The sequence below is a fragment of the Seriola dumerili genome, unplaced genomic scaffold (assembly GCF_002260705.1).
Source record: "Seriola dumerili isolate Sdu_G_001 unplaced genomic scaffold, Sdu_1.0 BDQW01000088.1, whole genome shotgun sequence".
In the NCBI taxonomy this organism is placed as follows: domain Eukaryota; kingdom Metazoa; phylum Chordata; class Actinopteri; order Carangiformes; family Carangidae; genus Seriola; species Seriola dumerili.
This window is the reverse complement of record NW_019174343.1, coordinates 12,262,818-12,285,530: the sequence shown is the minus strand read 5'-3', so window position 1 is coordinate 12,285,530 and position 22,713 is coordinate 12,262,818. Positions and strand designations below refer to the sequence as shown.

General features: G+C 39.9%; 1 protein-coding gene across 3 annotated transcripts; it reads right to left on the bottom strand.

Annotated features, from left to right (window-relative positions):
* Window positions 1–1,384: 1,384 nt before the first annotated feature.
* LOC111221706 (mitogen-activated protein kinase 14A) lies at window positions 1,385–22,152 on the bottom strand. Of its 3 annotated transcripts, XM_022745219.1 has the most exons (13): window positions 22,056–22,152; window positions 21,721–21,956; window positions 13,869–13,998; window positions 10,216–10,274; window positions 8,928–9,039; window positions 8,495–8,524; window positions 8,242–8,289; window positions 7,994–8,108; window positions 6,988–7,059; window positions 4,931–5,010; window positions 4,314–4,392; window positions 3,700–3,873; window positions 1,385–3,581 (listed from the first exon to the last, which is right to left on the bottom strand). In XM_022745219.1, exons 2-13 carry the CDS (start codon window positions 21,837–21,839, stop codon window positions 3,514–3,516), a joined length of 1,086 nt encoding a protein of 361 aa, XP_022600940.1. In that variant the 5' UTR covers window positions 21,840–21,956; window positions 22,056–22,152; the 3' UTR covers window positions 1,385–3,513. The 3 variants fall into 3 exon arrangements, with proteins under 3 accessions (XP_022600940.1, XP_022600941.1, XP_022600939.1); XM_022745220.1 differs by lacking the exon at window positions 4,931–5,010 and adding an exon at window positions 5,544–5,623 and having other exon boundaries at window positions 21,721–22,150; XM_022745218.1 differs by having other exon boundaries at window positions 21,721–22,148.
* Window positions 22,153–22,713: the final 561 nt, after the last annotated feature.

The window sequence follows — 22,713 nt, the reverse complement described above, 5'->3', positions numbered from 1 at the left end:
TACACTGAAACATTTTCCAAATTAATATAGCCCATTTTCTCATCTGTCGTTTTGTAGCTGCAGAACATCAAGGCACTGAGACATTCACGTACTAAAAAAGGGTCTAGGAATTGTCATGACCGGACTGATATGTGAAACCCACTGTCATCTGTGCGCTATGTCTCTATGTATATTGTTGTCTTCGGGGTTTATGTTAAAGCCAGTGCAACAAGTTCTCCTGTGGAATGTTAACAATGTGTTTATTTGTGGTAATTTAATTTTAGGGAAAAATTAACTTTGAGATTAAATATAAACTAAAATAGTAAACAGCATGGAAGTACATTTTAACAAATGGCCACAGCATTTGTTAATAATAATGCAGCTCATCAGTTGATTTTGTGTTGATTAGCTCTTGGGGCCTCAGGGCAACTGCCAGCTTTGCCCTGGTGGTACTCCAGCCTTGGAGATTGTTACCCAGTTATTTGCTTTCATGGCTGTCACAGTGACAATTTACCTATTATTTACATTGCAAGTTAAAGTACTTTCTAAATCTAGTATATGTCTTTCAGACAATCAATAGATATCGCCTATCTAATTTTAATCAAACTATGTTGTCATGCAGGTGAAAATAAAATGAGCCCTGTCTCACAAACAAACATGAGCTGCACGAACCATAAGTTACTGGTCATACCAGACCAAAGAAGACTGTAGCTGCACACCCCTGCATGTACTGAACTGAGCAAGGCTGCATTTTGTTCATTATGAATTGAACTTTTCATTCAAGAGGAAGAATGTTATTTCAGCTTTCAACAGTGTCACTTTAAGTCATAATTTCAATTTAATATGTCATATTTTTTCACCACCAGAAGGTAACATCAAGGCAGCCAACAACCTGTATGCAGAAGTGTGTCTATAATTTGTGCTATATGGTGTAGGAGTCTCAATGAAATTCTCCCGAAACGCTGGACTCAGATAATGGTGCTGAAAGCTGGTGAAAGATACCAAGGAAATAAATAGATTTTTTTTTTTATCAGTTGTCTTCATTTATTCATTTACCCTTGCACTGCCTGACTACTAGTAATATAGTTGTACGTGCACATTGTCAACAGTGGGGATTGGGATTCTGCCTTTGTGTATGCATGCAAGTACCCTTATTTGTGTGCCTCGTGTTTTCTTTTAATCTGTAAAGTGTGCAAAGACTAATTGGGCGATTTTACAGTATAAATAAACTGAAGTTAAAATATTATTTAGAATAATAATCCCTATATTTCTGTTTTGCTTCACTTTCCTTCCCTTCAGTTTTGGTCATCCTAGATGTTTCCCTCTATTTGTGCTATGCTGCCGCCCAGTGGTGGGATACTTGACAGCTAAAACGAAACACGATGTACAGTACATTGTTACAGGTTTGAAAAATAGTAGTCTTTATTTTCTAATGGTGGTATTTACAGGTGGTGTGGCCTGCTGTCTTGGTACATGTGATAAAGAACATAGTAAAAAGATATGAACACATCTCAGGCAAATAAAGCATAACCAATAACCAAATTAACTGCCGACACTGGGATATGGACAAGATAAATATCCTATATAATCAATGCAGTTCTTTTAAAATGACAAAGTATGAGGCTTCAGCATTGCCCTTCAGCATCCAGTGAGTAAACGTACACTCTTTTCCACAAACGTGCCCTACAAAATTTTTCAAATGAATGACAAATATGGTTCTAGCATTGCTCATAAAAACAATCAATATTACAGAATATTACCATCAAATCTTGATTTAACACACAATAAAATAATACATTAGAAAAAGGACTACATGAAAACAAAGTTACATGAAAGCAGTTGCAAATGAAATTGTGAAGACACCGATATCATTGGTTGACTTAACCGGAGCAACTGTGGATATAGCTTGTATGTCACATGAGAGTGCGGTTTGATTTCTAAAATTGTTCACATTTTCTTAATAAATGTTTTCACACTTCAACATGAGGAGTCTACAGTGGTTTGTTGGTTAATGTTGAATTGTAATACTTAATTTTTCCTTGATTTCTAGATATGTTTTCTATTGCCTTTTTCTTTGAAAACAGAATAATTTTGGAAGGCAGTACCTCAGGGAACACAATAAGATAAATACATTTTCAGCAACTCTTTAAAAACTCAGAACTAATGAGAAACAACTGCAAGATGTGCAGAGTTTGTCGGAAAGATTTAAACTGATATGGTTGTCCGCAACAAGTTAATGACATTGTTGGCTCTGATACACAAGCTGTAACTGCAGTCACCATGGCTCAACTGACATATGAGATTATTGATGTTGATGTTATTGATACATTTGGTTTCTGATACAGTAAGCTCTCCATAAATAATAAAAGGAACCTTAAATTCTGACAAATAATATTCTCTTTTACATCGATATACAAACAACATAACAAAAGATCATAAATACAGGGCAAACTGTCGCCCCCAACATTCAACATTAATAGTACTGTGTTTTATAAATGCAATATGATTAAATTACATTGTCAGTTGATGTTGAGATGGAAAACATCAAAATAATAAACTACTAAGCCTAATCTGGCTTTATCATGCTGAAGTGGTCCTGTCATTGACTATTTGCTAAAACATTCTTATGAAACGACAACACAGAAGTGCTAAAAGAATTGATATGGAAGAAAGGAGTGGAAATTTAACAAAATGTTTAAAGGGTGATACATAAGCCATACTCTCCAAACTCAGATTTTTGTTAAAAATGGGACACTGTAACTCAAATCCAACAATAAGAAATATGAAGCTTTGAATTTTCCTTTTACAAGTGAATATTTCACATTTTAGCCTATTCTGTACACATGTATAATAAATTACATACTGTATCTTTTATGTAATTTTAGGCTAAACTATAGTAATAAAATTCATACTGTCAAAGGGGTCAGCTGAGGTGTTTCCCAGCAAATAATGACTATTACACACATATGGTAACTGTTTTGTCTGATGTACTTCTGTACAAATACTGTTTGCTGTGATATTTACACAGTTCTGTGCACTGATAGATATAACATTTAATTTAATGTATGGAGAAAAGATCAACTTTAGACACGTCATGGTTTCAAACTTTTCCTACAGTATTAATTACTTCTAAGGAGTACAGCTTACTAAAATACATATCAGCAGTTCAATTTCTCCAATTTGCTTTAAGATACTGACATGTAATTTCTAGTTGAATCAAAGAGGGGGCACAATATAAATAATAAATGTCTGGGGCAAAAACTCACTAAAAATATAAGGAGAATTAAAGTCTGCCTCAGCACATTGGGATGCAAGGTAAAAAAAAAAAAAACAGCAAAGTTGGGGGGCGGGATGAACAGGATGTAGAGTTTTATCTCTGATATCGCAACGTCCCCCAGAGATGAATGACGGCAGGCACTTGAATGTCATGGTTGTGCATGTGTGCGAGGACAGTGGTGGATAGTCACATAAGACTGATAGTCCTTAAAGAGTCTCTCTTGGAAAACGAATGATGGAAGAAAAGGTGCCTCCTCCTCAGGATTCCATCTCGTCTCCATCAAACGATGGTGGCACAAAGCTGAGTACCTCCTCGTAGGTTAATTCTTAGAAAAATAAAGCAGGATTTATACAAATTATTTACCAATATATAGAACATATAACTTAAGTCTATCCATTTTCAACTCAAATGATAGCCTAGGAATCCACAAAGTGCTAACTTACTCTTCCATTCTTCAATTTCCAGCTCACGGCTTTCAAAGCTCTGGTCGTAAGGCTCTGCTTCAGGCTCGTCGTCTGGATCGTGGTACTGGGCAAAGTACGGATGGGCAAGAGCCTCAGTCGCTGTGATCCGCTTGTCTGTGTCCAACACCAGCATTTTCTCCAGCAAGTCCACCGCTTTAACACAAGCAGCGATGAGAGGTGGTGAGTATGAGAGAAAGTACAAGACAGAGCACAAAAGTAAATGGGCAAAGAGCAAACTTAAAAAAAAGTAGCACCCATCAGTGAGTTACCCATCAGTCTGTATGACTTCATGTTTGCTACTCGTGGTTCATTTGTAAAAAAGTACAATCTGGACAAATTAAAATGCATAATTTTTTTCTCTTGATCTGGACCAAATGAACCAAGCTGCAGGTGTGAGAGCACTTTAACATTCATGGATAAGTGTTAAAACAGTAATTTCATAGCTATGTACAGAATCTTTCATACTGTGTCATTAAACATGTACAGTAATTGAGGTTAACCCTCCCAAAAAAGTGTCTTTTCGATACCACTAGAGGGACTCAGTGAGCCAGGAGCTTTGGAAGTCAGAGCCTGATGGTGAGAAGGGAACTTACCAAGAGGGTTGGCACCAATGAACACATCAGCAAAGTTCCTCTTGGGCATGTGAGGAAGTGAGTTAATGTAGTTCCTTGCCTGCAAGAAACGATGAACAAAACTGTGAAACATCTTAAAGACATTGGGTAGTTAAAGGCCTTTATAATGCTACAGCTAAAAACTGGACAACTTTTCACATACTTAATTTACTAAATTTACCTGAAGCAATAATATACTGTGCATCTTTAATCATCTTTCATCACTTTAATCAACACCGAAATCAAAACGAATGAACAAATATTGTGCCCTAATTTTCAGAATCAAGATGTGTTACCAATGCAACAGACAGCTCGTCAGAATACACTGGCTGCACTGGCAAAGCACTTTGGGAAGCCTTGCTGTAACAAGCACGGTGAGTCAGAGAGGAAACAGAATAAGTGGAGTGAGAGCAGAGGCTGATATGCAGAAAAAGACTGGTAGGAAATGTTTTAAATACATCAATTCTAACAGTTCTAACGGTATCTATCTGTAAACAGGAATGTGGGTATGCAGGATGACGGACGGCTGCTGCTCAGCCCCCGATACCAAATGGGGGGAGAGCTGGGGCACATGGGAAGGCGGAGGGCACATGTCTCACCTCATGGCTGGGCATCCTGCTTATGAGGGAGGCTGGGGGTGTCCCCGTCAGGCGCATTATCTGCTGCAGCTGGTTTATATCTACAGCCTCTGAGTCAAGGGGCATCATAACATGGAGGTCAGCATGTCAAAGAGCATGGGTAGTTCGTGTATGGTGGGGTTAAAAAATTAGGAGGAGGGGAGGGTGGGGGGTGGGGGGTGGGGCACACAAGGGGTAAAGGATGAAGAGGATGGAAGAGGGAGGAAGACAGTTTCTGAGCTTTGATTTACAGCTTCCCTTGACTGTTTTTAACTGTATTATAATGAGAGATTTATGGACACTGTAACCCAGTGCTGCACCAGAGGCCTCTTACCGTCTCATATAAAGAGCTTAGTAGACTGTAAGAAGTCATAGTACATGCTAAAGATAAGTGGGAATCAAAGCCTTGTGCTGAAGTGCAAATGAAGCCATTTAGAAAACACACACTTTCAGAGTGCAGCTTAGAGGTGGTAGCATCAATACAAAGTAGTAGAGTAGACTGTCTGATCTCTTGCCAGGGCAACATGGAGGCAACACAGACACAGGCAGGAGGGGCAGTGCAGCAAAACTAGGTGGGATGGTACTTGACACTCACTGACTCCGAAGAGATTTTCATCAAGAGTTCAGGCCCTGGGGTTCCGACGAGCATCATTATAAGCTTCAACTGATCAATGTCTACCACACTCACATGAAGGAAAACAGGAGGAATGGAAGGTATTGGATAAGGAGAGAGGGGTGAGAGGTACAACAGAACTGCAATCATTGCAGTTCTACAAGTAAGGTACCCGAGAAGTGTAAGCAAACACCATGCTAAACTGCATTTTCACAGTCCGTGAATTGCTCCCTGATCTGATCTGGCCATATCAGTGTCTGCTTCTCACAAACTACACCAAACCCAGCCTGATGAAAGTATATGTATCTGAGCTATTACTGAATTTCTAAAGTGTCAGCCATCACTAGTACATTAATATAAGTGTGTTGTCCATCCTCTATATCTTTAAATCAATACAAAAAGGAGTTAATAGTGTGCACAGCTCCTGCACACGGCACCTGTAATTATATTGTGTGGGAGCTTCTAAGATGCCAGAGCTCATTTTTGATTTCTTGCTCTGTCAGATTTCCTCCCACACACCTGTAGCCTCAATACACACGAGCAGAGCTCACCTTTCATTGAGACAGACCAGAAAGACTGCTGTGTATCCAACTAAGCTTTGTGAGTGGGCAGCTCTACCACCTCTTTTGGAAATTTAAATTTGGTGAGAGGGCACACATTTAAAAACACACACACGCACGCACGCACACACGCACGCACACACACACACACACACACACACAAAGCATGCAGTGAAGGAGTGGAAGGTTTGATTGATCATTTAGAGCAGGAATCACAAACACATTATGCAACAGCCAACTCATGTTTTTCATCTTAAACAGGACCATGGCCAAAGAGGTGTGTTTGCCAACTTCTCAATTTTGAGTGTGTGTGTGTGTGTGTGTGTCATAATTACACTGTGTCTTCCTGTGAGTTTTTGTGTTGAAACATCTGAATGCTCAGCTGCTGTGTATGGGAAGCTTTGTGGGAGGGAAACAGGAAGGTGTGCTGTATTGTGGAGAAACAGTGGAGAAAACAGCGGGCAGCGGTGAATCATAACCCACAGAGGGCTCTAAGTTCTATCACATTCACACCAACGCACACGCACCAATGTGCATGCACACGCGCGTGCGCGCACACACACACACACACACACACACACTTCCTTGACTATTCTGGCATGTAGCTCACAAAATTCAATACTCACCACAGCTTTTGAGTCAGCTTGAAGTCAGTAAAATAGTGTGTTTGAAACCCTGTGGTGTTCGCAACAAAGCAACATTTTGTGTCTCATGCAGCTTCTGTAAATCACAAGTATATACAAGTATATACAAAAGAGAGCAGATTGCATCCATCTACTACCTCTTCAAGTAGCACCCAATACCTACAAACTGACTCCAAAAAGCCATTTTATTTTTGCATGGCAGTGACAGTGGTGGAAGGATACGGTCTGTACCAGGGAAGAGCGTCCGTCCAGTGAGTAGTTCAGCCATGATGCAGCCCACCGACCAGATATCCACTATTAAAATAAAAAAATATGCAGCATGGTGAATACTTTAGAACAAGCTACAACTTACCTACTTCATATTCAGTATCAGTTACATTACATTTATCTGAAAGTCTCTTTTGTCCAAAGTGACTTTTTAAATTTCACAAGCTCGGGTGCAATAAGGCTGCACAGGGGACACATATGGATTTCAGTTTGCAATGTTCAACACAAGGCTCTTTAATACTTGTGGTGAGCTCAACAATTCAGCATGCCTTTTTTTTCCAGAATCTGTTTAACATTTGCTGTTGAGCTGCGAAACAAATAATGGATAAAGCAGAACTTTGTTTTATTCTAAAATCCTGGCAACAGAAACCAAACATTTCTGGTGAAAAAAATGCTACATCTGCCAAGTGTAGTATTATATTCTTAAAATTATGATGTGGAGTAAAAAACTTTCACCAGCTGTTGGCACAGCAAAATGCAACATAAATCATTTATTTGACCAATTATATCAACGTCACATCGTCATGTAAGACAAGTTTAAAGAATTAGCAGAATCAAATGCCATCCAGCAAGGAACACGTCTGCTTTGGACGCTCTGGCTAGTGCTGCACCTTAACATCATGATGAATAAGGCAGAAAATTGAAAAGCTGTCCTAGTTCCTCTAAAATCACCCTCATCATTTCTTGTGTAACAAATACTTAACGAGTGATGCCAGAGAAGAAAAAGCTAAATATATCTGCTGAAATTATGTTTTTTATGTCAGCAGACAACAAACAACAAAAAACCCAATGTTATTTTTTTTTCTCCATTATTGTTCAAGCCCCTTTGTCAAATCAAACCCTAAACACACAGATGTTAGAAAGCTATTTCTACACAATTTCAATTATGTGAAATCAGACAAGATGTAATGTTGCATTCGGCTGCAGCCCAAAATAATTATGACTGTATGTCTGTGTGTACCTGTCATGTTGTAGTGCATCCAGTTGAGCATGATCTCTGGGGCTCGGTACCACCGGGTAGCTACGTAGCCTGTCATTTCATCATCTGTGTGCCGCGCCAAACCAAAGTCCAGGATCTGCATGAAGTGATGTTTGTTTGTAAAAGTAGCAAAAGTGAACAGAGAGAAAAGAAGGTAAGGAGACAGCTTCCACTTAATGATCAGTTAAGTCATAGACAGTGAAAATTGTTGTAAGTCCACCATTTCTGACCTTGAGCTCACAGTCTTCATTCACGGCCAGATTACTGGGCTTCAGGTCCTAAGGAGAAGAGAGGCAGGACAGAAGTCATCCCGCTGCCATTGTTATGCACATCTTTCTCCTTGTAAATGTTTGTCAAACACCTTATCACTGATCCACTTTCAAAAGGTTTGATCAGTATAGGAAATGTATTCTCTGGACAAAAGAAAAAAAAAAAAAAAAAACTTATTCAACTTCAAGCTCATGCATCAGGGTCATCACTTACTCTGTGGATGATATCAGCAGAATGGATGTACTGTGGGAGAAAAGAAAATAATGATGACTTACAACTTAATAGCTGACAGTGTTTGCAATACAGATACAGGACTTAGAAAAACTACAATATGTGCCACACTGTTTTATGTTTACAGTAACTTCAGTCTCAAATACCTTGACAGTGGTCAGTTTTAGTTTGGGGTTACTGTGTCAGATTTCAAAGGTCAAATTACAGAAAATATATTAAAAAAAAGGCCAATTCTGGTTCAATGGTTCAATTCAATCAGTTAGACTAACAGACAACAGTTTCCTACTGAATCTCCAGAATGATTCCACATCTACTCTATCAAATCTCCTGACAAAGGACAAGTTAGTATCTTAACTTCCGGTATCAAGCTGAAGAAATGGTGTCGCTAATGGTGTTCACCATGGTGTTCACTAACCTTTAAGCCTCTGAGAATCTGGTAGATGAGGAACTGGACGTGGTCATCAGTCAGCTTCTGACACTTGACTATGTTGTTGAGGTCTGCCCCCATTAGGTGGGTCACCAAGTACCTGCAAATCATACAGCCAATCAGATATGGTCTCCAAATGTCAGTATGTCTGCCTCCATCTTCTGAAGCTTTCTTTAATTCATGTTTGGTGCCTTCACTGTCCCTCTTACTGACTATTATTACTTGTGGTGTTATGATCCATAAAGCACTTTGTTTAGAAAAGACATGTTAATAGAATAACTTTCTGCTCTAATAACATAATTAAACATGAGTTCATTTTAAGGGTTCTACATTACTATTTTGTGTAAGTATGCCTGTATTGTATGAAAATTCGTGGTTCACGCATAACTCATTCTTGCTTTAAGAAAGGAAGAATGGGGAAGGAACTGGTGGTAAAAAGGGAAAGGCAGAATTGTTTCACTCTTTTCTTGATAGTGGAAAGCCAACACATCAGCAAAAGAAGGCCAACTGTAGCACAAGTGTTTATGTGAAGTCTGTGCTTGGTATATCTGCTCCATCTGACCCCATTCTACAACAAGACATTGACCTGTGAGCATCGTGCATGCATCTGCCTCTCTTACAGTTCACTATAAGGATTCATTTTACCACGTTTCTGTCTGTATTACTGGTCACCTGAAAGAGAAATGTCAGTCTGTATAGCTCCACTTCAGTGCCAGGAGTCTGCGTTTGTGTGCGTCTCTGTTTGTAGGTCCATCTCACACTTCCACAAATGTGCAACATGTTGATGACGCCACAGCACGCAGACAACGGAGAATTCAAGGACACTGATTGAGCATTCCACACACACACACACACACACACACACACACACACACACACACACACACACACACACACACACACACACACACACACACACACACACACCCGAGAGACAGCCAGATGCCTTTCACCATGGAGACTAGCTGTGATGTGCACAGCGCACATGTTCCCCCTCCATTCACCTTGGTACAATGCGCCACATGCCGGACTTGCATGAAGTTTATGAGCTGCAGGATTACAATGTGTTTGTAACTCTAGTGTCAGCTCTGTGTTAGTCTTGCAATCATCTGCCAATGTGAAGGGTTTCACTGTGTTACAATGAGAGAAATTAAAACTACAGAGGCTCAGATGGTAGGGAGGCAGAGAAATGGACTTCAAATACAAACACCAAGGAGTCAGAGAAGAAGAAAAAAACTGAAGGATGGGAGTGAAAGGGAGAGAAAAAGTGACTTACACATCATTGAACTCCTCTAAGCTTGTCGCTGGTGTGAAAACATCTAATAGGCCAATCACCTGAAGGCAAAAAGAGAGATCGAGAGGTCAGAAAACATTCACACAAATGATTTTGTGTGACTGAGATTCCAAATGAACAAAAACAGTTTTCATTTGGTGTTCTATAAACAACCACTTGATAACTTGGGACATCATCAGCATGCACGTCTTTAATATAAAAACATGTGCTACTTCCTCCCTGATACCACAATCACCACAGTTGTTGTTTGTTGATAAGCACAACACACAGACAGTCCCCAAGTATGACATTTCTACCTTTTCTACAGAATCAAAGTACTTGATGTTCTCCCATTCTGCAATATCTCAAGTTTCATTTGTTTGAGTCAAACAAGCAGGGAATTCCTGCCTTGCTGCACTACTCAAGTTTCAAGGACGCTAGGTTATCCTTTCACCCCGTTTTGGGCATGAAGTGATTAAATCACATACATTTGGCTGATAAACACGAGATACATAATTTCAGAGGAAGCAGTAGACATTATCTGATGAAGTCTGTGCATTGACGAGACACTACAGGCGTGTGAACAAAGAAAATATAAATTTGAGAGGAATGTGTCACGTTAGATTGAGGTACATCTAACTGGTTTCCCATGCTTGTTTCAACAATGGCTAATTGTTTGCTTTTCATCACAGACATTAAAAAGGCTTTAGGGACTATGTGTGTTGGCATGTTCTTTCCCCTGCTACGCATGCCACTTGCAAGATATGCGAGTTTGTGACTGCATGACAGGAAAACCATATATAATGTGTGAAACAAACAAAATATGACAGGCTGCATATAAAGATCACTTAGATCATGTACATAAAAAGCTTGTTTTATGCAATGTCTTGGTTTGAAGAAAATGAAAGACAGACTCAGGACAAAGAAGAAACATTAGAGGATAATGAAATGTATTTGTGTGTTTATCTTCAGTAACTGCGTATGCACACATTCATGCATGCACATATAGACACAGACACACTGGCAGAGAGCAGCGCTGAGCACCCCCACCCCCTGGTGAAAGAGAGTGAGGTTGATAGGTATTGTAAAAACACAGGAGCAGCCCGCCCACACAGGGCACAAACCCAAAGCTGATTGGTGGACTGAAGCCACAACAAACAGCTGATTGGTTCACTCAGGCTTTCCAAAAATCCAAAGCCAGGGAGTCTCCTGGCAACAGTGTGAGCAAAACACAGATTCACTCTCTATGTAAAGCATAGGTGGGGATTAAAACACTTTGATGCTTTAAGAACAAAAAAGCACAGCTTTACGCAATTTTTCCTGTTATGATGAAACAGAACCTGACGACAACATGCTCATTAATGATCACAAATTGCAAAATAACCTTTTAAGTAAGATGACTGCACCACAACACTATACAATGGCAAAGGCAGTGTTTTACTGACATTGACAGCTTTCATTGTGCACAATGATACAGGCTCTGATTCTATATAATCCAGAAAACTTGTTTGCACTGAGGTATTTTACCAGAAGTACCAGTGCACCATGCAACACTATTTACCAAACAAGAGAGTTCAATCTGTTTCAGCAGTGAAATAAAGGTTGGTAAAGAAAACAGGATCCGGGAATAGTAATGTGTTGTGAGTGCTGAGCTGAGCATGCAAGAACTGAATATGAGATATGATGTTTCATATGGAACCTTTTTTTTTCAGTATGGGTGGCAAGCGGCATGTGGTGTTCTTTACATAAATTGCTTCCTCTTGGCCACTTGTCTAAACACATGCATGCAAAAACTGTGTTTTCTTTTTGGTCACATTTAAATAAATCAGAGCATCCAGAAGTAACTTGAAATCAGTCATATTTTTAAAGTTACTTCTGCATGCTAAGAGTGTCAACAATCCCAAATCTGATCTCTTGTTAATAACTTAACACTCAGTCATTTATCAGGCTGATGACACACCAGCATATGTTAGTGTCTAGAGTCGGTGAATAGTCGATGCATGAATTCCATGGTGTGTGTGTGTGTGTAATGAGTTCTTCAAGGCAATCAGGCAAGGTAAGATAATGTTCATTTGAAATTACATTAACTTCCTAAAGTTGGGCTTTCATTTCACTGTGAGATCGGCTATACTTTTGGTGTGTAACTGCTGCTGGTGGGTTTTCCCCTTTGAGATGTTCCATAATTCTTCAAGCTGCAGTTTCTTTTTTTCTCTATGAGTGCGTCATCTAAAACTGCTTCACTTCACTGTGCCTGCAGGTTGATGAGACAAGAGAAAGTAGCAGTGTACCCCATCATTCATCACTAGGCTCTCATAACAAGCCATTTCTACCTATTACATTAGCTAACAGTGAATTACTGGGCAAACTTTATATGCAAATCTCCCCCTTTATCCCTCTAAAAAAGACCCCAGCAGAACCAACTGAAACTTATCTACTCACACACTGATACATACCAATCACCAGCTGATCCCACACAGCATACAGAAACCAATCACTTGCACTTCAAATTGAGGAATCATACAACTGCCATTACATAACACATAAGGATCCTCTCTATTTGTTCGAAATGTTAGCTGAATGCAGCAGTAGCACACAGGAACTGGGACTGTGTTTGTGTTTAGTATGTGGGCAAATGTCTGTATGCACGGTACCTTCACAGGCACACAAGAGACTCAGAAAACCAGAACCACAGCAGTGATTGCTGGAGGGTAACTAAAGCCAGTGGGCAAAAAGATGAGAAGTAAAATTGAAGGAATCAAAATTGATGCAGCAACAAAATAAGATGAAACAACAGAAAGTGATGGGACTGAAGCTGTTAACCTGTTTGGTGACTCGCTGCTCATGGAGTAGTTCCCTTTGATCACTTACATGGAAACGCTCGTCTCACAGGACATCGCCCCCCCGGCGCACACACTTTATTGAGGCCAGTGCGATCATGTTTGTTTATGTTGCCATATGTGAAACTAACACAAGAAACCACTTTATGCTTCATAACAGTTTGTTGCTTTTTCATAAATCCACCTATACTGTTCAGCTCCTGTTGTTGTGGTGTGGCCAGGAGGGATTTCACAGTCAGCTGGAGGGACAGTGAGGTGTTGGGTTGCACATCCAGCTCTACTCTATAGCTTAGCCTCCTTTTCTAGACCTTGAATGTTTACAGAGTGGATTAGTTTGTTTAGCGATGTATGCACATACCATGTATAGATTGCATTACAGTGTCTTCAAACAGGATTTTGCTTACCTTCTTTACAAAAAGAGTCTGTGTGAATGGAAATGGGACTTTTCTAGTAGCTCAAAGTTCAATTTTTTACACTCAAAATTTGAACAATCATTTGCAGAAATCTGACATCAAACAGATGTGTTTACTGGTTTCAGTTTCTAGTTATGTACTAGTACTAGTTATATACTATTATGTCACGTGGGTGTCCATACACAAAGTCACATTTCTGAAAGCAGAGCTAAATAAGCTTCAACCATCTTATGCTGCAAATAAAACACATAACATTATAGGCAACTGGAAGTAGTGACTGGTTTTGCAGTCTTTTCCTTCAGAGTTAATCTACAGAACAATGCATATACTGTACACAGGAGTCCGACTGGCCAGAGATTTAAGGCCGGGGGTGGAGGTAGCGGTGGGCTGACTACAGGTGACTTACATTCTCGTGCTTCATGTGTTTGAGCAGCCGCAGCTCTCTGTAGGTTCTCTTTGCGTGGATGATGGACTGGAAGGGTCTAGACAACTTCTTCACAGCTACCTTCAGGTCTGTTTTCACATCATACGCTGAACTGAAAAAGAAAAGAAAAAAAGAAACATGTAGTCGAAAGCGATTAGCAGTAAAAAAAAAAAAAAAAAACTCATTACATCAGGCTAATAACAATTGTCATACAACAACCTGAAACATTTCCCTCGATTTAACTGATGATGAGGTACTTCACTAGACTGCGTAGGTAGCCAGAACCCAGTAAACAAAGCACAAGTAATTGCATAACACTGAGCTCTTGGTTTCGCTTCTTATTATACTCTGCAGGCTGTATGGGGAACATGACTGAACATGTTATTAAATATCAACAGTATTATATACAACACAAGAGTGTGAAAACCCACCACTTGTTTACAAAAAAAAAAAAAAAAAAAAACATATCAGACAACATGATAGTCAGCGAACATTTGGTTACATGAAGCAGTGTTCAGACAGAGGCAGACAATCCTTTTTTTATATTCATGTTGTTTACATGTTCCTGGATATTGGCTCCATAAATATAACTCAACCTCAACTGTCTGGCTTAGCACATGATGTCCAATACCACATGACACTGGGTTCTCAAAATCTGTTATTACAACTCCATAAGAATTTCATATTCTTAATTCTTTAAAAAAAATGCTCTGCTGACTTCTACATGTCTGTTAATAGAAGCAATCCATGTTAGTGTCTTGTTGTTCCAGTTATAAAAGCACTGAGGTATTACAACATATCGAAACAGGAACAAACAAAGACATTAAAAAAATGTCAGGTAATTATCTTTGTGACCCAGTTTTCCCTTAGTGACTGAATAAAATCAAATTAATCAAAATCAGCACCTGCCCTGTGATTCTGCTGGAGCTGTACGAGAGAGTACGCATGGCTGTGTTTGATTTGGTCCTCATTCATTATTTCACTCATTTCATTATAATGATGTAACAGAATACCCAACTATCAGCATAGAGCCAGTGCAAAAGAAAAAAGAAGAAGAAAAAAGTAGGTGTGGCAGAAAGAACATGGACAAACAAAGTGTAACATAAAAGCTGAAAGTGAAATGGGCTCCTGTTGTATTGTGGCAAAATAAACCTCAAGTGAGCAGTGTTACTAAAAACTGCAGAACACAGTCTAAGGATAGAAACAAGCCATGATTTTGCCAGGATTTAAAAAAAAAAAAAAAAAAAAAAAAAAAAAAGAAAGACGCAGACAGACACAAAGACACTGTGAGGGCAGTAGAGAGTGAGAGAGAGGCAGATGGGCCTTGCCTCCCCAAGAAGCGTGACATTGCTACATTTCCTGTACTGTGAGGGAACACAACCCACTTACAATAAACCACATTCCTTCCAGGTCAATCACTTGAGCTAAATTGCAAATGGATGATTGCAAAATCAGTCCAAAAAAAAAAAAAAAAAAAATCTGTGCTCAGTTTTGTGCAGACACATACCGTTTCCTCCCACTGTGGTCTAACCTTGTGGGGGGTGTAAACTTAAACTGAGGGGTTTACTTTTTTTTCCCCCCATCAAAACTGCTTTTGCAACCTGAATCAAACACAAACTGAATCCAGTGGAGGAGCTGCAGGGAGTAGTCAAAACGTCTTTATACAAAGGAGCTAACCACTAACACTACCTGAACTACCTGAACTACTGACCCAGTCTGACTTCAGCTCAAGGCCGTGTCAACACTACATGTTACAGGAGAAGATGAAAATCATTTCCTCTCTGAATATGTTTTACAAACTGATTGAAAGATCTGAACCGATGACCTTTTTAATGCATATGACTGGGAGCTCCTATGTTTTAGATTATAATAATGTGTTGGTGATTAAGTTATAATCCTGAGTGCCACGAATCCATAGTGAGAACATTAAGATAAGCAGCGTGTTTTTTCCAGTAAGAGAGAGAGATAATCTTCCACACCCAGTGTACTCTATGTTCCTGGCTTGCAGAACAACTTTTATATATGTCACTTGTGGAGGAAAACTCAGACTCAGTAAACAAAGACTACACCAAAAGTAAATGACAAAACAAAGTCACATGTACACTGTCTTTAAAACTCCTGCTAATCTGCAGGACAAACAAGACGGCTCTAAGCATACACCACACAATTAGTCTGTAATAAATGGAAGTGCAATAACAAATGGCCATAAAAATGTGGGCTGTAAAAGCAGCAACGTTTTGAGGTCAGCATCATGGAGAAGCAGTGATCATCCACAGTATGTTGACTAACAGACAAAGTTACTGCACAGGCAAATGTGAACTGTAGATGACTTTTTGATGTGTGAAGTAAGTGTACCTTCCTTCCTCTTTCCTTCAATTCACTCATCTCAGAAATGAAGTTCACAAGAAATTCAAGGGAGAGGATAAAAGGCTGTTGTGTAAAATTGTCATCAATTACCCACGATTGAGGAAATAAATGTTTACACCAGAGTCAAAACTGTGATGGACTTGTTGTACAGCTTTTAGTTAAGATTAACTGATGCATGAATGGTGTTTTTCTCTCCCTTGTCCAATCTGCACATACTGTACATGTATGCATAAATTTCCCTTTCAGAGTCTGATACGTGGGTACATTTATGCTGACAATCATGGCTGGTACACACACACACACACACACTTGTAAAATTTGAGTAATTTACATAGTAAGTGTAACCATGAGCCTAAACTTATATCATATATATATATATATATCTGTAAACTGGTGACAAACTTTCAAAAAACCCAGTGAATAGCATGTTTTTATCCATCTAATCATCATTACAACTTTTGCTATTAAATCTGATGTCAAAGTCAGAACCATATTACAAGCATATACTCGACAGAACAGACATGTTGAAGACCAGCACAACAGGGAGAAAATAGCCAAAACATCTGCATGCATGTTAAAATGATTAATAGTGAGATGAAGCAGTGATCAGTTCCACATTCCCTGTCGTCATCTTGCTTTCCTGTAGCTGGAGACACATCATGATGATGTGAGATCTAAATCTTCAACTGTAAACCTTCTGCTATGCACTCAATGACCTAAGGCACAGTAATGCTTCTCACAATACCTTAATTCATTTGTGCCACTCACACACATCAATGTTAGAAGGTAAATGGGTTTTACTGATCTCTTTTCAGTGTACATATGGCAGGCATACTGATTTAATAATACAGCTCTAATAAAAAAATGCTTAGCATGGTAATAACCTTAGTGCATGTAAAACAACCTGGTTAAAGTGTTTACATAGCAAAAGCAATAATCTCAGCTGTAATCAAATTATTACATGGCATTTAAACACACTAATTTTCCGATCTGCTCTGCAAACAGAGATACTGATTAAAGTAAACTCCTCAACTATCCCTCCTCCATTTCCCAGATAAACTTGTGGTTTCTGCAGTTCTGCTTGGAAGTTTGAAAATCAAGTCTGAGAAGTATTTAAATGCCGTGTCCACTTGATCTTTGAAATGAAGTTGACTGACAACAAGTAACATATGCTTCAACTTTTCAAACTAAACTAAAAGTTGCTCTTCATCTGTGACTAGTTCAGATACAGTGGTTAGACTTTTAAACAACACTTAAACAAGTATGAGTCTCCAGTTTATCCACTTTGCCTGTGTTTTTTAAATGTTTTATAGATTTGTAAACTCATAGCTTTCATAGGCAAATTGTAAGGAGCCTGGCCAGCCTGTCCACTGCTTAGGGATGAGAATCGAGAACCGGTTCCAGTTGAGAAGCGGTTCTAAATAGTCAAAACCATCAGAGTGGTATGCCTCCGAGCTTATCAATTCCTTTTAACAATGAGTGTTTTACTGACAGCTGTGCATTGCAAAACAATGGCATCAAACTCATGCGTCTACGCTGCTGGAAACTTGCAACAAGGAGGAGTCACAGCAGAGAGGAAGAAATCCAAAACGTGGCCTCATTTCACTAAGAAACATGATGACAGTGCTAGTTGTAATGCGTGTATGGTAATTTCAAGTAAGGGTGGAAACACCAGCAATATGCTGAAACATCTGTCTATGCAACATGGGCCTAAATTCCAGGAATGCCATGTATTTGACACTTTCCATCTAAGGAGCACACCCATTACTGAGGGTAAATATACTGTGCTATAATAAGTGAGTTATAATAAGTATAATTAGTGGCACACAGGCAGGCTTAACAGATTTTTTTCTTTGACTAAGAAAAACTATATGAAAACGAATGTTGTACAAATGTTCTCTGATTACATCCATTTTAGATGATGACAGACAGACTGTTGTTACAGTGAGCTCTCAGACACCACTTTCCCATTCAAGTGGTGGAATGGAAAAGTGGTCCCAGACTTTTAGACCCAACTGTATCAGCCAATAGTTATTTTTAAAACATAAACACACACACATATATCTATGCAATATGCTAAAATCAGCCAATGGATCTTTCCAGCTCTACTTTTCATGTCAAAAAGCAGGATCCCACGAGAACAATAATGTTTTGGACACTACTGGCTGGACATTTTGAAAGCAGCTAAAAGTTCTCCCTTTTTAAGTATCACAGTGCCCATGATGTCTGCATGCCAAGATATTTTGAGGCTCACAAGCCTGATCCATAACTTCATACCAAAATGAATGGTTTTACTCTTTTGACATCACAGATGCATTCTGTCATGTACCTCAGATGAGTGTTGGAGCTAAAGTCATGTAAAATTGCTGGTTTCAAGCTTGAGCCTCCTGTTTGTTTGGAGAACTGACAAGTCAGTGCACATTTCTGTGAGGTTAAAACCAAGTGCGTCAGCCAGAGCTTGCCACAATATTGCACCTTCTCACCAGATTAGCCTCATTATTCAATCCCTTCTTAATCAGCAAACTATGTAAAGCTACATATGGCCTCTAAGGACGCCATATAAAGAATGAAGAAGGCATGAGACCAGGGGAAAAAAGCTTCAAAGCTGAGCCTGACTGGTGAGGAAATGCATGTGCTGCTGGGTGCTGAAACCACTGAAGGAGCCGTCAGAGCTGAGAACTGAGAGCTAGCGCTAAACACACCTGTGAAAACTTGAAAAATAAACACTTGCTGGACATATAACAAAAAATGAGTAGAATCACTTTTTAGTCATATTCAAGTATGAGAAATGTAAGTATACAGAGCAGTTAAGCATGGCACCTGTTTTTACCACAGTGCCGACTGTGCTGAGAGAACTTTTTGTCTTCTAAATTTGCAGAAATTTGCTGTCTAAACAAATCAATAGCGGTTTTAAATGACACTGTGTTTGGAGAATTGGGGAACAACCAAAAAACAATTATATAAATGTCAGAGAAAGCAGGAAAACATTATGTTCCTACATGAGTTTCGGCAAAGTCCTTATAGGCATTATCGGCAGCCATCTTGGCACACCCCTGGGCAGTTATTTCAGGCTAACAAGACCAGGCTCAAGGCCAGAGCATCTAAATGAATGGGCAGAGTCATAACTGCACATTCAATGGCCACTGGGACATAAAAAAAACTGCATGCACAGAATCACCTGTAAAATCAGACTAAAATGTTTGGCACTTTTATACAGAATAAGGTTTAAAACTCCTTTGTCCCCCACAGGTTATACTTCTAACACATATACACATGGTTTCACTGATCAGTGCAACAACACGATTAGCTTGATATATTTGTGATGGAAGGGGACAGGACATGTGTCACACAACCGCCATCTTTGGTGTTCAGACTTTTTAATTCAGGATTCTATGCCTTTCTCTTACAGCATCTCTGGCTCCACACTCTGATTATCAATAACTGCTTTAGATGATATCTGTTATTGATGAAGAAAAATCTCTTGTAGTGCCAAGCAGCAATTATTTCCACTCTAAATTTGCTTTATAATTTTATCTCATCTAAAATATTATCTAAATTGTTTATTAAAAAGCTTAATAATGTTTGGCAACAGATATTTGGATATTTAGTTCTATCATTTTGAAGTTGATATAGAACTATTAAATTAATAGACATATATGTCCTGTGGGCGTTTTTGCTCAGCTGAGAAACCTAAACTAAAAAACACGAGGCACTCAGCACACAGTCCATACTGTAATCCCCACCAGCAGCATTCACTGTAAGCTCTTTCTTTCCACACAATAACTCTGGATCTCCTCCAAGTCTGACATTTAAAAAAAATCAGAACATGGGTCAGAAATAAGGAGACGGTGGTAGTGTATTTTTTTTTTTTTTAGAAGTCTTGTATCTGAGTGACAGACTGATGAGGAAAATTATTTAAAACCCCACATATTCAATGCTCTCCATATTTAAACAGAGGGAAGAATTCAAACTGAGAACCTGAGGAACATCGTGGCAGCAGCAACAAAGACTCTGCCGGCAAGCGACTGAGAGCATGTGTCCAGCTGACCAGCAGCCGTGACATGCTAGAGTAGGTGCTGCATGGTTATTTATACTTTACAGAAACCTTCTGAAGGGTTTTAATGACAGCCTGCTGTTTGAACCACTTTACTTACAGAATTTATTGAAAGCTATAGCACTCAAAAGGCTTTGTGATCATGTTTCCAAGAGATAAGCTGACAACTCCTGGCTCTGGTTTGGGGTATAGTCAAGTACAGAGGAAAACACAAAGGAATTTCCTCACAGGCAACTTCAGAGCAGAGAGATAATGATGCTGTCGGCCTTTTTTTGTGCAGACTCTGGAACTTTTAGTCTTCACACATATTATTAGTAGACGTCACAGGAATACCTCTCACATGGATTTCTATTATAAAAGGCGCTGCATACACTAATGCCTTTCATTTGCACCAGTATCTCCTTTCCAGTTATTGTCTTTAAAGACCAAATGAGGTCATGGTTTACCATTTATTTACCACTCATAACTGGAAAAAACACACACACATACACATGGAAGTAGGGTCAAAATTAACAGTGAAGTTATAATTATGATACGATGCCGTCCATGACATTGTGATGACTAAAAGGCGTCAGAGCTGAGGCCACTACCTAACCTCGGGACTGTGAGTCATGGGTGTACCACAAGGGGAGAAAGGGTGACATCATTCTAGAGTCATCATCGTCGTTGGATGAGCTCCTATAGAAAGCTCTCACTATGCACGAGGGGGGCCTACTTTCTGAAAACCACGTGACCTTCTGGTACTCTGCAGGCTGCACCCAACTGAAAATGCATAATGCATGCAATGTCCGGATGTGTAAAGTGCCAGGTTGTACATGCAGGACTATAATACTATTGCAATGGAAGGCGATTGTTTCACTCGGGTGTCGTTAACCCTCTCTGTTATCATGACCACAGATTATATCTCACGAGGAGGCACCACTCTGGCTGATGATGCAAGCATGGACATGCCACTCATCAACCTTCTTCAAAAGATACACTGATAAGCCATTAAAAATATAAGCAGTTCGTCTGCAAATGTAACACCGGGGATGTAATTAAACTTGCTTCTGGAGCTGCCAGCGTGTTTGCTGGAAACTAGTTGGACATACAGGTGTTTACAGGACAAGCGTAACTAAGAGAGCAAAGCAAAGAATGTGCACAAAAACAAAAATAATCCCCACCCGCCCACCGAAGAAATGCGAGCCACCCCGAAGCGTGCACGGTGCGCCCTCAATTCGTAACAGCCAAAGTATGAAAGTGTAAACAAAAGGCACAAGCGACATTTCACTTCTATCACTGGCACCCTTCACAGACTGATAAACAGCCGGCGGGGAGGCAGCTCTGACGGGCCTCTGAGGGTGGTGGGAACCCGTTTTACTGTTGTGCAATCGTGCTGTATGCTCTCGATACTACTCTGCAACAACTGCTTACCATACGGATCCGTAAGCTCCGGAGCCGACGGGAGATAAGTTCTGGTAGCGCTCCGGGACCTCCCACACGGTTTTGTTGAGTTCCTGTCGGTAGAAAGTGGGTCTCTCCTTCTGCGACATTCCTGCGGATTTACCAGCCCCGCAGTGACAAAACAAGCCAGCGGAAACTTCTGCCCTCTCTCCTCTCCTCCTCCCCGTGTGTGTGGCACGACGTGGTGTGGTTACTGCTGCTCCACACTGCAACTCAAAACGGAGACGGTCCCGAATTACTCAAAACTTCAACCGGCTGGCCGTGCAAATTCGGTGCAGTTGTGCAGCCAAGAAAAAAATCCCCACCTCTCCTTGCACGTCGGGGCGTTCGGAGACAACTTCCTCTATACAACGCGCTCGGGTCAGGAAGCTCAGTCTGGACTAGCTTTCGCTGGATTTTTCACCCTGCTCTGTTCTCGGGCGCGCGGAAACCTGAACGCGCACGCCACCGCGCGCTCCCGGCAATAATTACTATCTCGCGAGAGTTGAGTCGCTGTTGAGAAACCAGGGGATGCCCCGTCTCTAGTGTGGCCGCCAGTGGGAATCACCCATCGTCAATGACTGAACATGTTTACCTGTTTAAATGTACCTCAGGTATTACGACGCAATAGCAATTTACTATGACCACAACAAATACACTCAATTATGAACTGTTCCTTCAATATCAACCACCTTGGACATCATGTACTACTAAACTACAATAAGGCAGTTAAGATATTTTTATACAAATCAGCAGATAAGACTCTTTAATGTCATAGTTAAAAAATATCTGTCAAATATAATAATTACAACTGATTGCACAAGTGCAGTATCCACCCATTTATGGCACACACCTAAATGTAGATATTGTCATCTTCATATCATGTGCATTATTAGTTGAATGGAAACCACCTGTGTAACCAAGGTGTGACAAGTTACTGTAAGTTGATCATACTGGAAGGTCCAACAGCTGATTAGTCAATTT